Genomic DNA, 14,037 nt, shown 5'->3' on the forward strand with positions numbered 1-14,037 from the left:
GGCTTGTACTTGAACCCAATTCATTGGACTACCAGTCTAGTGATTCCCTCCCTATCCCCTTCCATCGTGATATGACACTACCTCCCCAGAAAGAGTCTGTTCCCCTATGCTCTTAAGGCAGGCAGCATTTTTCCCTTCCTGTCCTTCATGTCCGGGACAACTTCATACAAAGTTCCTCTAAATCAGACAACAAAACATGAATTAGGTCTAAAATGAATCCTGTTTCGGTGCTCAGATTTCTCAGGTCATATCTAATATTGTAGCTCCGTCCAACCCTGTTGGGTATTGTAATTCACTGAGTACTGTAGATCCTTTATTTTACAGGGTGTATTAAGTAGTCCTATAGCTCAGGGATTTCAAGCCAGTAAGAGTCTACTCAGAAGACAAGGGCCCAGAGATAGGGTTATATTACAGACAGTGCTAAGAAGAGTGCTTTCACCCCTGCTAGAGGGCTTCTTGTGATGAGGAGGTAGTGAAGCTCTTGAGTTGATTAAATCCCTTAAGATGAGTTCTTGTTTCACTGTGGGCATCTAGGCCAAGCAAACTGAAAGGGCACATTTATTTACTGCTACATGTGTGCTGCTCTAAGGGAGAGGGTCCCTGGTTTTCATCAGATTCTCCAAGGTCATGATCCCCCAAGTTATTAAGAGCCATGGATTCTAGTCCAACTCCCTCTTGAAACCGATGGAGAATCTGAGATGGTAGCATAGATCGTGCAGGGACTTGACCATGATCGACACAACAAATCAGTTGCAGAGGCAAATCTGAACCCAGTTCCCCTGACTCCCGGTATAGCTCACAGCAACAGCTCATCAGACATTTTGAGGGCTTACCTGGTGGCGCAGAGGTTAAGAACCCACCTGCCAATGCAGGGGCCACGGATTCGAGCCCTGGTCTGGGGAGATCCCACATGTCATGGAGCAACTAAGTCTGTGCACCACAACTACTGAGCCTGTGCTCTGGAGCCTGCGAGCCACAACTATCGAGCCCGCGTGCCACAACTACTGAAGCCCGCGCACCTAGAGCCCGTGCTCCACAATAAGAGAAGTCACCACAGTGAGAAGCCCGTGCACCGCAACGAAGAGTAGCCCCTGCTCACCGCAACTGAGAAAGCGCGCGCACAGCAACGAAGACCCAATAGACCCAATGCAACTAAAAATGAATAATAATTAATTTAAAAAGAATGTATTAAAAAGAAAAACATTTTGAGCACCTGCTGTATGCCAGACACTAGGCTGGTGCTGGTGAAGAGGCAAAGATAAGTCATATGATGCAAAAACAGACATCAGCTATGACAGGACTTCTTGATCACATTTATGTTATGACCCAGGAAATACTTGTAGGGCACTCTGAGATAAAACAGATGAGGCTGCCTGTGGCCAGAGGAGACTGTCTTGCCTGGCTACCCTAGTGGCCCCAAGGGCTCACCATTTAGCACACCTATAAACCAGTCTTTTTTTTTTTTTTTTTTTTTTTTTTTTGCGGTACGCGGGCCTCTCACTGCTGTGGCCTCTCCCGCTGCGGAGCAACAGGCTCCGGACGCGCAGGCTCAGTGGCCATGGCTCACGGGCCCAGCCGCTCCGCGGCATGTGGGATCCTCCCACACCGGGGCACGAACCCGTATCCCCTGCATCGGCAGGCGGACTCTCAACCACTGCGCCACCAGGGAAGCCCTATAAACCATTCTTGACAGGGAAGCTTTGAGCCATGACACCTCCATTGAGCCTGGCAAATGCTCTCCTGCCCTCTAAGCTCTGCTTGCTCTATGCAGCTGCTGTACGCACCTCCCTGCCCACACCGCTTCCACATCTTTAGTCTCTTGCCACAACTGGAATGCTATTTCCCTGAGCACACCACCATTCTTAAACATTTCAATACCCTCTCCCCTTTCATCTCCCAGGTGTCCCTCCCTCAGAATTCCTCCTCCTTCCTCAACGTTTTAACCCCATGATTATGTTTACCATGATCTAAACTCCAAATTCCTTCTCCACTCCACCTCACTACCCACTAAATGGTTAACCTTGGCAGCACCTAAAATTTCTCCACTTTCAAATCCTCCCCCTTTTCTGTTCTGACACCCTCATCCTGTTCTCAGATCCTTCCTTCAACCTGTCATCTCTCATTCTTGGCTCTTCTCCAGGGCCACCACTTCCCCCTCAGTCCTTAACTGTGGATGCTTCTAGGAATGGGTGCAATCCACATTCTTTTGATTGTCCTTTGAGTAAAAATCTGTTTTGACAGGTTTCACACTATTCGGTTATATTACTCGTTAGCCTTCCTTTTTGCTATTAGTCATCCCCACATTGACTAAAGATTTTAGCACCTGGTTTATGGTCTCCTACCTTCTCTACCTCTGAATTCCAATATCTGATTTTTCTAGCTTCTCACCTCCACTTCAGCTACCATATTCCATGACTCTGTCCTGGAGTTTATTGTCTCCTAGTACTGTTTAACTTATGAACTTCAGTTTGCCACCCTAACACAGGGCTCTCACAACCTTGTTCACACTGCATTGGTCTTCAATATTATAGAGACCTGCAGTTTTATGACTCGTACATCAGCCTCTACCCAGCCTGCACCAGAGTTATATTCTCACAACACTCTCAATTTCTTTCTGGCAATGAATCCCAAGCCCTGTGCAAATGCTACAATCCATATTCTCTGCTTCTGCAGCCAGGTGGCTGAGTTCTGCTAGAAAAAAGTGACCCATCCACACACTCAGAAGACACGTGCAACCAGGCCTTCCAAATTCAGATTCCTCTCCCAAATTTTCTTCACTCTTTTGGTCCCCTTGCCTATGAACTTCAACCATAAAAATGATGTCACCAAGCAATCTCTCTGATATCTCTTACCTCCACATCCATCTGCATGCACGTTCTTGTTTCCTAATGTTTTAGTAGAAAACAAGTGACTTGCCTGTAGTCTACAGTTAATCCCTTCCCCTAAATTTCCTTCTGCATTCGCCTGCAGGGCATCCCGCCTCCCCAGGCTAGTGAACCTTCATTAGCCTTTCTCTCGCCTTTGGCTCTTTTCTTTCAGCCTCTCACATCTTTACAAACAAACCTAGAAACCACGAAAACCCCTTTCTCGACCCTCTCGTGGCCACATTTTCCCAAAGAGTAGTCAATGCTCGCTGCGTCCATCCTTTTCAGTCCCCTGCCTAGGGCGTGTAATATGATAGAGCCCAGTCAGTGCTTGATAAGTCCAGAGCCTCGAAAGTATAGGTGAAGAGAGCTAGGCTCTCTGTTCCTCCCGCGTCCAGCTACTCACACTTTCATTCACTGCTCTTACCTAGTCTCGATCCCTCCCTCTCGCTGGCCCCCATGACTCTCGCGAGACTTGGGCACCTTCGTTACGCACCGCCCAAGCTGAGCGGCGCACTTCTCGCGAGGCTGAGGCAGGGCTGCGCCCGACATGGCGGAAGGTAAGGTTTCTGTGGAGCAGCGCGGGAAGGCGCGGAGCTGTGGGGGCGCTGCTGGCTGGGCGAAGCCGCTCTGTGAGGGAACGGCCGGGTGTGTTCGCTTGGGGCACAGCGGGTCTCGCGAGCCTTCCTCTCTCGCCTCTGCCGCGCGCCTCGGGCCGGGGTACTGAGCGCTATTCCTATGGCAACGCCCCTCCCGGCGTCCCCGACCCCGCGGGACCTTGGCAGGGTGCCGGGCCGGTCGTGAGGTCCCGTACCAGCACTGAGTGCAGCCTCGGGGATCCCGAGGGCCGCCGGGGAGGCTCCTTTGATTACCGGCGGTGCTGGGACGGCGGGGGACGTAACCCTTCTCCTTAGGAAATCGAAACTGCTGTCCTGGCAGGTCCCGCATCCGGAAGGGGTACATCCCTCCCCTGCGAAAGAGCTTAGGACTCTTCCCAGGGTGAGGGGTGGGGGTGAGCCAGGGCTGTCACGGGCCAACGAGCCAAACAGGAGGGGGCTATAGGCTCTGCGCTCCCCAGCAGCCTCGGGATTCGGAGCGGCTGGGATTCTTTCCCCAGATTGAGAGATTTGGACGGGAGGAGAGGGTTTGCTTGGTAGGGGAGTTGGCCAAGGTCACGCTGCTCTTAAGAGATGTGCTAAACCAGACCTCGACTCCTTTGCCTCTCAGTCCTGTCTTTACCCGCTTTTCTGGCGCTTTCTTTGTGCCCCTGCAGGTGAAGGCAATTTGGCCTCTCGGATTGAGCCGCCCTTAACGTAGCAATGTTAGAAGCCTTCATTGTCAGAGCCTTGTTGTACAGGTGGCGGGAAAGGAGACCCAGAGATGGGAGTTACCTGCCAGGGACCCTAGAGTGAAGCTGTCGGACCTGACTAGTGTGCTTCTCCTGTTTACCCCATTACTGGAGGAAAATACTCCTTATTTGACTTAATGTTTATTGAGTGACTGCACTGTGCTGGTCCTCCACCTGTCCGATTGGTTTTGAGCTAAGCTTTGTCTGAACCTATCTTTGCTTGGATCTTACTTTTGGGCAGCACCTGACAGTTTGCAGGCTTTTCTCATTTGGATTAGACTTGGCAACAACCTTGTGAAGGAGGTCCGGCATGGGTGTTACTTGCACTTTATAGATAAAGGAATTGAGGCCGAGTTCTAGAGATATCCGGGGCAGGCACCCACTTTTTGTCTGCTCTTTCTACCATGTTAGACCCCCTGAGGGGGAAACATCAGATAAATATTGTATGAAAGCAGAGGAGGATCAGAAGGAACCGAAGAAAGCTGAGGTATCCCCTGAAGCTAGTTTTTGGATGAGTCACAGAATGTTGATTAAGATTTTTTAACACAGTGGGTAGCCAGTGAAAATGGAGCTTGATGCCCAGAGCAGTGAGTTGGGGTGGAAAGGTTCAGGAAGGCTTTATGTGAGGTGACGGGTACTCCAGCGCTTTGACACCAGTTAGGGAAGTTAAGGAATGTTTGGGGAGTACATTACCAAGATTGAAATTGTAGAAGGCAGTTGGTTTTTCATTCAGCAGTTTTACTGAGCACCTGCTCTGCCTCGCAGTTGGGTTCCAGCCTGAAGAGCTCCTACTGGCTGAAAATGCTGATTGTTATCCTGCAAGTGCCTTGAGATTTGTGTTAGGATAACCTTGAGAGACATGCAGCTGGTGGAGAACACACCTTAAAACATCCTTTCAGGGTTAAATTGGCAAGGGAGTACAGACAGGTAAGCACAGTCAGGAGGTTCTGACTCGACAGTTTTTATTTTACTTTTTTTGTGTGTGTTCCAGTTTCCTAGCCTGTGTTCTGACTTAAGCTTTTTGGAAACAGTGTCACAGACTTTGGGAAGAATTGAGTGGAGCATCCTAGTCCAGTTACCTCGTTAATCTGAAACTGCTTGTTATGCCCAGGAAGGCAAGGTTATCTAAACAGTGTTTTGCGGGGGTGTTACGCGACATGTACTTTAAAAAGAATTTATCACGCGACATATACTTTAAAAAGAATTTATCGGAGCTGGCTATGCTTGTTCAGAAATACTCATTTAAATATAAACAAATAGCAAAACTCTGTGTCATATAACAATTGGATGATCTGTAAGCACGCTCTGTGGGAATTTCCCTGATAATGGTCTTCGTTAGGTGGTGTGAGTGTGAGAATGTGGGAAATTGCGCTTAGGAATAGTAAATAGAACCTGCAGGGGCTGAGTTATACAGTAACTTCTTAATGCGACTCGTTTAGAAACCAAGCTTCTTTCTTTCCTTGCATCCATGGGTATTGGTTTGACCATATATATTTAGCTAAAGTCTTTCCTAAAATTAGTTGCCATTTCCACTCTACATCTCTGTAGCTGTCCTTCATCTCAGCCTCCTTCATCACTCGAACAAGTCCCTCCAACTTGGTCTTTCTGCTTTTACTTTTTCTCCTTGATTTTGCTTCCCCACAGCCTGTTTTTACAGTTTCCAGTGTTCCTTTTAAAGCATATATCAGATCATGTCTCTCCCACTCTTTGCAATACACCTACCCTTCCACACGCTCTCCCCATTCCCCGTGGCTCTCCATGATTTTATATATATTTTATATCATATATACATTTGGAATATATTTTTCCGAAGCCTTCCAGTGATCTTTACAGGCCAACAGGATCTGGCCGCTGGTTAACAGTGATACTTTATTTCTTCTCCTTCACAAAGCTCTTGCACACTAACTTCCTTGCTGTTCTTTGTATTGTACATTCACAACACACTCCTACCTCTATATCTTTGTCTTGTAGTTTCCTTGGCCTGGAACGGTCTTCCTCAGTTTCTCCACACAGCTAATCAACTTCTATTCACTCAGGTGTCTGTTCAGTTCTTACCTCTTTAGAGATCGTCCCTAGGTTTTGTTTTTTAATTCCCTTACTGGAATATAACCCCCATGAGGGCAGAGACTTTTCCTGTTTTGTTCACTGCTGTATCTTCCAACTTAGAATCGTGCCTGTGGTTGAAGGAGTGGATGAATTATTGAGCATCATTTACCAGACATCAAGAAAAGTTGCCAGGAATTGCCTGGCGGTCCAGTGGTTAGGACTCCTCGCTTTCACTGCTGAGGGCACAGGTTCAGTCCCTGGTTGGGGAACTAAGATCCTGCAAGCGGTGTGGCCAAAATAAATAAAATTAAAAAAAAAAAAAGAAAGAAAGTTGCCTGGATACATCCTTGGTCTCTTGTCAAGTACGCTGGCTGGTCCAGCTTTTAAGAAAGAAAGTTGCCTGGATACATCCTTAGTCTCTTGTCAAGTAAGCTGGCTGGTCCAACTTTTAATGTGCTCTGAATAACATCAGCCTGCTGGGAACTGCCTAACCTACTTTTCATCCAGCCCAGTTTAGTCTTAGCAATTTAAGCATGCTTAAGAGCTCAGTCTCTGCAGGCAGACATGGGTTTGAATCCTAGTTTTACTAAGCTGTGATAACAGGCAAGCCAATTAATTGCTCTCAGTCTCAGTTTCCTCAACTTTTAAAGGGGGATAATCACTATCTCAAAAGAAATAGTGTATCATACAGTGTACCTACCATGCAGTCTCTTAGTCTCATCTTTTTTTAAAAAAGATATTTATTATTTATTTATTTGGCTGCGCCAGGTCTTAGTTGCGGCATGCGGGATTTTTTTTTTTTAAGTTATTTTAATTTTATTTTATTTTGGCTGCATTGGGTCTTCGTTGCTGTGTGGGCTTTCTCTAGTTGCGGTGAGTGGGGGCTACTCTTCCTTGTGGTGCATGGGCTTCTCATTGTGGTGGCTTCTCTTGTTGCAGAGCATGGGCTCTAGGGTGTAGGCTCAGTAGTTGTGGCACATGGGCTCAGTACTTGTGGCTCACCGGCTCTAGAGCGCAGGTTTGGTAGTTGTGGCACACGGGCTTAGTTGCCCCGTGGCATGTGGGATCTTCCTGGACCAGGGCTCAAACCCGTGTTCCCTGCGTTGGCAGGCGGATTCTTAACCACTGCAGCACCAGAGAAGCCCCATGTGGGATTTTTTAGCTGCGGCATGTGGAATCTATTTCCCTGACCAGGGATCGAACCTGGGCTCCCTGCATTGGGAACGTGGAGTATTAGCCACTGGACCACCACGGAAGTCCCCCTCTCTTAGTCTCCTCTTAAACCACTCTCCCCTCAATAAAATAAAAGTGAAAATTGGGAAAAAATGTGACTTGTTAAACAGAAAAATGATCATGGACTTTTATAAGCTTACTGGAATTTGGTCAGGAAAATACTTTTGACAACAATTCAAGTAACAAGGTGAAGACATTCTGTATTCTGGACAATCCCTGGCCACTACAGTAGCCATTAGCTACATATGGCTTCTTAAATTTAATTAAAATTAAATAAAATTTAAAATTCAGTTCCTTAGTCATGCTAGCCTCATTCCAGGTGTTCAATAACCGTGTGGTTAGCGGCTCCCATATTAGCAGACAGCACAGATGAATAGAACACTTGCATCATTCCAGAAGGTGCTGTTGGACAGCAGTGTTCCAGAAAATGCTTGGTATAGGCTGGTAGAAACAGGGAAAGGAGAAATTTTGCTCCTTCCAGTTTGAAAGTTTATCTCTTCATTTATTATTTTATTCACTCATCAGATGTCCCAGTCTGTTCATAATTATGTATTGTCTGGTGACCCCTCAAGCAGTATCTCTCTATATACCATTCCTTTCTTTTCTCTATCTTCCATTCTTTCATTTCTGTCACCAGCAGAGTCTGTTAGCTTTCTCCTTGAGGATATATATATATTTTTTTAAAACAAAGAAACAAAGTTTATCCAGTCACTGCAGTGACTGTGGATGTGCCAGAGTAGAGCTACTGAATCATGCTAAGATATGTGGGCTTCAGTCACCGGCAAGGTGAGTTGCTGTAGTTGGGACATTATCATGATTTACAGATATGCCCAACAAAATGAGAAACTGTGTCCTCAGGCTCTCTTGTTAAATCTGAGTAGGCCAGGGACCTACAGTGTTTATTGAACTCCACCTACTAATGCACTGTAGGGTGGAGGATGGGATGAGCATGGAGTGGGGGTGGAGGGAGAGGTAGTCAGTGGTTAAAAAAAGAAGAGCCAGACCTAGAGCCTCTTCACAGAGAACACTGCAGTCCAGGAGGGGAGACGAAAGCATGTGTGTTAGAAACTGCGTTGTAGGGACTTCCCTGGTGGCACAGTGGTTAAGAATCTGCCTGCCATTGCAGGGGACACGGGTTTGAGCCCTGGTCCGGGAAGATCCTACATACCGTGGAGCAACTAGGCCCGTGCTCCACAACTACTGAGCCTGCGCTCTAGAGCCCATGAACCACGACTACTGAGCCCACGTGCCACAACTACTGAAGCCCACATGCCTAGAACCCGTGCTCCGCAACAAGAGAAGCCACCGCAATGAGAAGCCCGCGCACCGCAACGAAGAGTAGCCCCTGCTCACCGCAACTAGAGAAAGACCGCACACAACGACGAAGACCCAATGCAGCCAAAAATAAATAAATTAATTTAGAAAAAAGAAAAAGAAACTGCATTGTAGGGTGGAAGGTGAAAAATGCTTAGGAGTTACTTTGAAAATTCAGAGATGTTTTAGGGAAGTGGGGAGTATGTTTTGGGTGTCAGGGGAGGCCTTTGCTGCAGGAGTTAAGCTGGGCTTATCTGGGCTGGACTTTGGAAAAATAGGCCGCTTTTGGACATGGGGAGATGTGGGTGGGAGGAGGTCAGTATTCTCAGAAGAAATATCAATAGCAGGATGTGAGGTTGGAAAAGTATGTTAAGGGCTAGATTATGAAGGGATTGGTTAAACATTTGCATTTTGCTCTGTGGACCGTGGGGTGAGGCTACTGAAAGGTATCGGCCAAGGTAGTGACGTGACTAGAATTGTCTGAGGCCTGTTGAAAAGGCTATATAATGTAGAGGATGGATTTGGGAGAGAACGAGGGAGGGAGGCTGGAGTGGGTGCCGTAGCAATTGAAGGTGAGTCCTTGGGTAAGGGGCATTGGGGTTGGTGAGGACTGCTGTGAGAGATACTCACTATAGACAGCATAAAAGACAGGACTCTGGAAACCTGTTTGCATGTTGACAAGAGGGCGATATCAAAGATGACCCAAGGGTTCTAGGCCTGGGTGACTCAGATAATGGCTGGGCTGTTAACAGGAAGAAGAGGAACAGATTTGAGAACAAATATCTTGACCTCAGGTGTGGACAGATTTTGCCATGCCCAATATACCTTTAGGTGGTTATGTCTTAGCAGGCAGTTGGAAGCATTTCCAGTCAGACTGGCATTTGTGTGAAAATTAGCTAGTGAGCTAATATTTGTTGAGTATCTCCTGTGAAGCCAGCCCTATCTGTGATCAGTGCTACACAGAGTGAGGTTTTTTCTTTTTTTTTAATACTGTGCTTTTTAAAAAAATAGTATTTAGGCTGCACCAGGTCTTAGTTGCAGCATGTGGACTTTAGTTGCAGCATGTGGACTTCTTCGTTGTGGCATGTGAACTTATAGTTGCGGCCTTCATGCAGGATCTAGTTCCCTGGCCAGGGATCAAACCCGGGCCCCCTGCATTGGGAGTGCGCAGGCTTACCCACTGGACCACCAAGGGAAGTCCCCAGAGTGAGGTCTTGAAAAACATATTAAGTCATGCCACTGACTTGCAGACAAGTCTTAACAGAGTTGAATCACAATCAGGAAAAATGTATTTCATTTCTATTAAGTACAAGCAACTATTGCTAGGGATGACAAAGTGAGCAACACACAGTTGCAGCCTTGATGGAAGTGGAACCGAGAGGGGAAGGCAAAGTTTCTCATAATAACATGCATATTGTGCTTTATAGTTTAGTAACTTTTCTCTTTTGCATTGATGCTTAGTGGCACTACCGTCCAGCCGAACTCAAGTCCATAACCTAGTAATCATCCCTGACTTCCCCCTAAGTCTGTAGTCAGTCACCAAATCCTGTGACTCTTACAAAGCTCTCACATACGTTCTTTCCTTTCTGCTGTCATTCTGGTAGTTCATGCTAGTGGCTCTCAACCTGGAGAACCCGGCATATTAGAATCACCTGGGGAGTTTTTAAAAACTCAGATTTTTGCATCACTCAGCTTCAGTGAAGATCAGTATATCCCCCAAAACATTTTTTTCAAACTGAGCCAGTATTGAATAAAAGAGGGTTTTACTGAATCTTTTTTTTTTTTTTTTTTTTTTGCGGTACGCGGACCTCTCACTGTTGCGGCCTCTCCCGTTGCGGAGCACAGGCTCCGGACGTGTGGGCTCAGCGGCCATGGCTCACGGGCCCAGCCGCTCCGTGGCATGTGGGATCCTCCCGGACCGGGGCACGAACCCGTATCCCCTGCATCGGCAGGCTGACTCTCAACCACTGCGCCACCAGGGAAGCCCTACTGAATCATTTTTTAAACAAATATAACACACATATACATAAATAAAATAAGGTCATCTTTCCTAAGAAGTCCTGAGTAATTGGTTTTATTTGTAAACTGGGGTAAAAGGATTTTTTTAAAGCAAACTTCTGTTAAATAATGGCTTTTGGATGTTGTCAATGCATTTGAGTTATGACAGAATTGCTAGACTTTTTAACGTGTGAAAAGTCAAAATGTGAAATGTCTCTTAGCACCATTATGTTTTCAGTAATATCCAAACTTTGTGTGAACTGGGAGGTTACAGACTGGCAGGGGTATCTTAGTGTTCCTTTGTAATCTCCTCCCGATGGTATTGCTGTCTTCTTTCCCCTTCACTTCCTCTTTTTTTTTTTTTTTTTGGCCTAGCTGTGCAGCTTGCGGGATCTCAGTTCCCTGACCAGGGATTGAACCTTTGCCACGGCAGTGAAAGCCCGGAATCCTAACCACTAGGCTGCCAGGAATTCCTTCCCTTCCTTTTTTCATTAGGGTATTTTGTGAACTTGAATTCTGAACAGTAAATGTATCCACTTATTTCTTATTCTCCATTACACAATTTTCCCATAGTTAGCACTCTTGGTTAGTGAATATTCGGTAATCCCAGTGAAAGAAAAATGACATCTTTAGTGTGACAGGTTTAGGAAAGTAGTAGTGGTAGTAATTCATCACCTGTGAGGAGCTTATCTTTTCTGGTGCCAACAAAGAAGATAGTATTTTCTGGGACTTTGATACATGCTTTAATGAAATATTGTTAGTGGAAGACTCTAATATATGTCTGAAACAAAAATTATTCTTGTAGTTCTCAAAATGAAATGTTATCACAGCTTTTTTTTTTTTTTTGCGGTACGCGGTCCTCTCACTGTTGTGGCCTCTCCCATTGTGGAGCACAGGCTCCGGACGCGCAGGCTCAGTGGCCATGGCTCATGGGCCCAGCCACTCTGCGGCATGTGGGATCATCCCAGACCGGGGCACGAACCCGTGTCCCCTGCATTGGCAGGCGGACTCTCAACCACTGCGCCACAAGGGAAGCCCTTTATCACAGCTTTTACGATCATTTTTCTTTTATCTAATGGACATAGTTGAAGCAGAGTAGGGAGAAAGTCGGTAATTAAAGGATTATACAAAAGAACACTAATTCACTGCTAAAATTGGGACTAGAAAGTACGAACTACAGAAGTGTAGAGAAAGGAAATATCAGGGTTTTGTTAATCTAAAAAGGTTTAATGAATACAGTGTGGGTTAGTATTGGAGTAGGCAGAGGGGAGTAGAAATCACATTTAAGGTAGGGAATGGAAACAACATTTAATTTCTAAATCAGTGAATTAATAATAAATTCGTGTTTGATGTCCTGACATTAGAGCTGAAAATAGGTAGCATGGTACAGTGGAATGAGCATGGGCTTTGGCTTAAGATCTTAAATCATGATCTAGAACATTTTTATAATCTTAAAGAATTTCCTTGAACTCCTTTGCATTCATTCAATCCCATTCCCTTGACCTCTGGCAACCACTGATCTGCTTTCTACCACAAAGCCTAAACTATTTACTATCTGGCCCCTCACAGAAAAAGTTTGCCGACTCCTGACCTAGAAGGAAGAGTCTTATAAGGATCATTGTGGCTTCCTTTTCTGACTGTCCCATGACTTGCTGATTAAAAAAAAAAAAAAAAAAAAAAAAAATATATATATATATATATATATATATATATTGCATTTGTTGTTGGTCTCTTCTTTAGGCTATTAATAGTGAATGTAGATTTTTTTTGTCTCAGGCATCTTTGGTTAGGTCAAGAGTGATGAATTATAGAGAGCTCATCAAAATGTCTCACCTCCAACTGCTTGGTGAAGAGCAAATGGGTATTTGTTTGGAAAGAAACATGATTGAATTATAATGCAAGTGCTGACATTCTTCACCGATACTTAGCATAGCTCTTTCGGCAAAACTGTCGGTTTATCTATTATTTAAATTTCTAGGCTTATTTTTCAAAAGGAAAGTTGGAGGAAGAGAAAGAAGAAGCCACAGCTGAAAACTAGTCACTTGATAAAGAAGTGGTAGTAAACCTTTAAACTAGACACTGTTCTAAATAATTTAATCTATCTTAACTCAATTACTCCTCGACAGCACTCTGAGACACCATTATTATTGCCACTTTCCACCTGTGAAAATCGAAGCACAGAGAAGAGTAAGTGACTTGCCAAGGTCACACAGCTAGTAATGGGCAGGCCAGGGTTTCAGGCCAGTCAACTGAGGCTCCAGAGTACACTCTTTTTTTTTTTTTTTTTGGCCGCTCAGCATGTGGGATCTTAGTTCACCGACCAGGGATTGAACCCATGTCCCCTGCAGTGGAAGCACGGATTCTTTTTTTTTTTTTTGCGGTACGCGGGCCTCTCACTGCTGTGGCCTCTCCCGTTGAGGAACACAGGCTCCAGACGCGCAGGCTCAGCGGCCAAGGCTCACGGGCCCAGCCGCTCCGCGGCATGTGTGATCTTCACGGACTGGGGCACGAACCCATGTCCCCTGCATCGGCAGGCAGACTCTCAACCACTGCGCCACCAGGGAAGTCCCAGAGTACACTCTCTTAAGGACTGTATCGTGTTGCCTTTCTAAGAATTGTAATAATTAACATTTATTGACCACTTACTGCAAGGCAGATAATCTTCTAAGGTCTTTGTATGTATTAGAATGTTTAATGTTTACAACATACTTAACATATGAGGAGAAGGAGGCCTTTGCCTGAAGTGTCACAACTAGGAAGTGCTGGGCCTGGGATCTGATCCCAGTCAGTCTACCTCCAGAGCCTGTGCTCCTCACCACTGTACTGTGCTGTAGATTCTCTATCCATTATTGCTCAGGATGGTAATTGTATACTTTTTCCTATAAGAACTCTACAGCTTGGTGGTACTTCAAGGACACATTTGTATTGCTATTTGCAAGCAGACGCATTGCTCACAGAATAATATCTCAGCCTTGGGTGCTCTCTCCATTATACGGTGAAATGGTGTGGCAGTTGCAATACCACTGTTAGGTGCACCTGGGATCAGGGTTTCCTCCTACAAAAGATGCTAGGCGGGGAGCATCTCTGATTTCATGAATGAGAGCCCTATATCCTAAAGCCCTCCTTTCATCTTGCCTCTTCTCTTTGTAATTTATATAACCCTTGTAATTTATGTCTTGTGTTGTTAGGGAACTGTTGACTGAAACAACAATGTCAGGGTCGAGGTTGCAGGTA

The 14,037-nt window shown here is 45.7% G+C and overlaps 1 protein-coding gene across 5 annotated transcripts in view; it reads left to right on the plus strand.

Moving 5' to 3' along the window:
* Positions 1-3,374: 3,374 nt before the first annotated feature.
* Positions 3,375-14,037, plus strand: part of ANKFY1 (ankyrin repeat and FYVE domain containing 1) — a 78,168-nt gene continuing 67,505 nt past the window's right edge. The window contains exon 1 of one of the 5 annotated variants that reach the window (XM_032615539.1): positions 3,375-3,424. In XM_032615539.1, the coding sequence (XP_032471430.1) occupies positions 3,415-3,424 (10 nt within the window). In that variant the 5' untranslated portion in view covers positions 3,375-3,414. Of the gene's footprint in view, positions 3,425-4,978; positions 5,140-14,037 lie in introns of those variants that run through there. The other 4 variants (XM_032615543.1, XM_032615542.1, XM_032615541.1 and 1 more) reach the window with 4 other exon arrangements.

Source organism: Phocoena sinus, chromosome 20, assembly GCF_008692025.1.
Source record: "Phocoena sinus isolate mPhoSin1 chromosome 20, mPhoSin1.pri, whole genome shotgun sequence".
Classification (NCBI taxonomy): Eukaryota; Metazoa; Chordata; class Mammalia; order Artiodactyla; family Phocoenidae; genus Phocoena; species Phocoena sinus.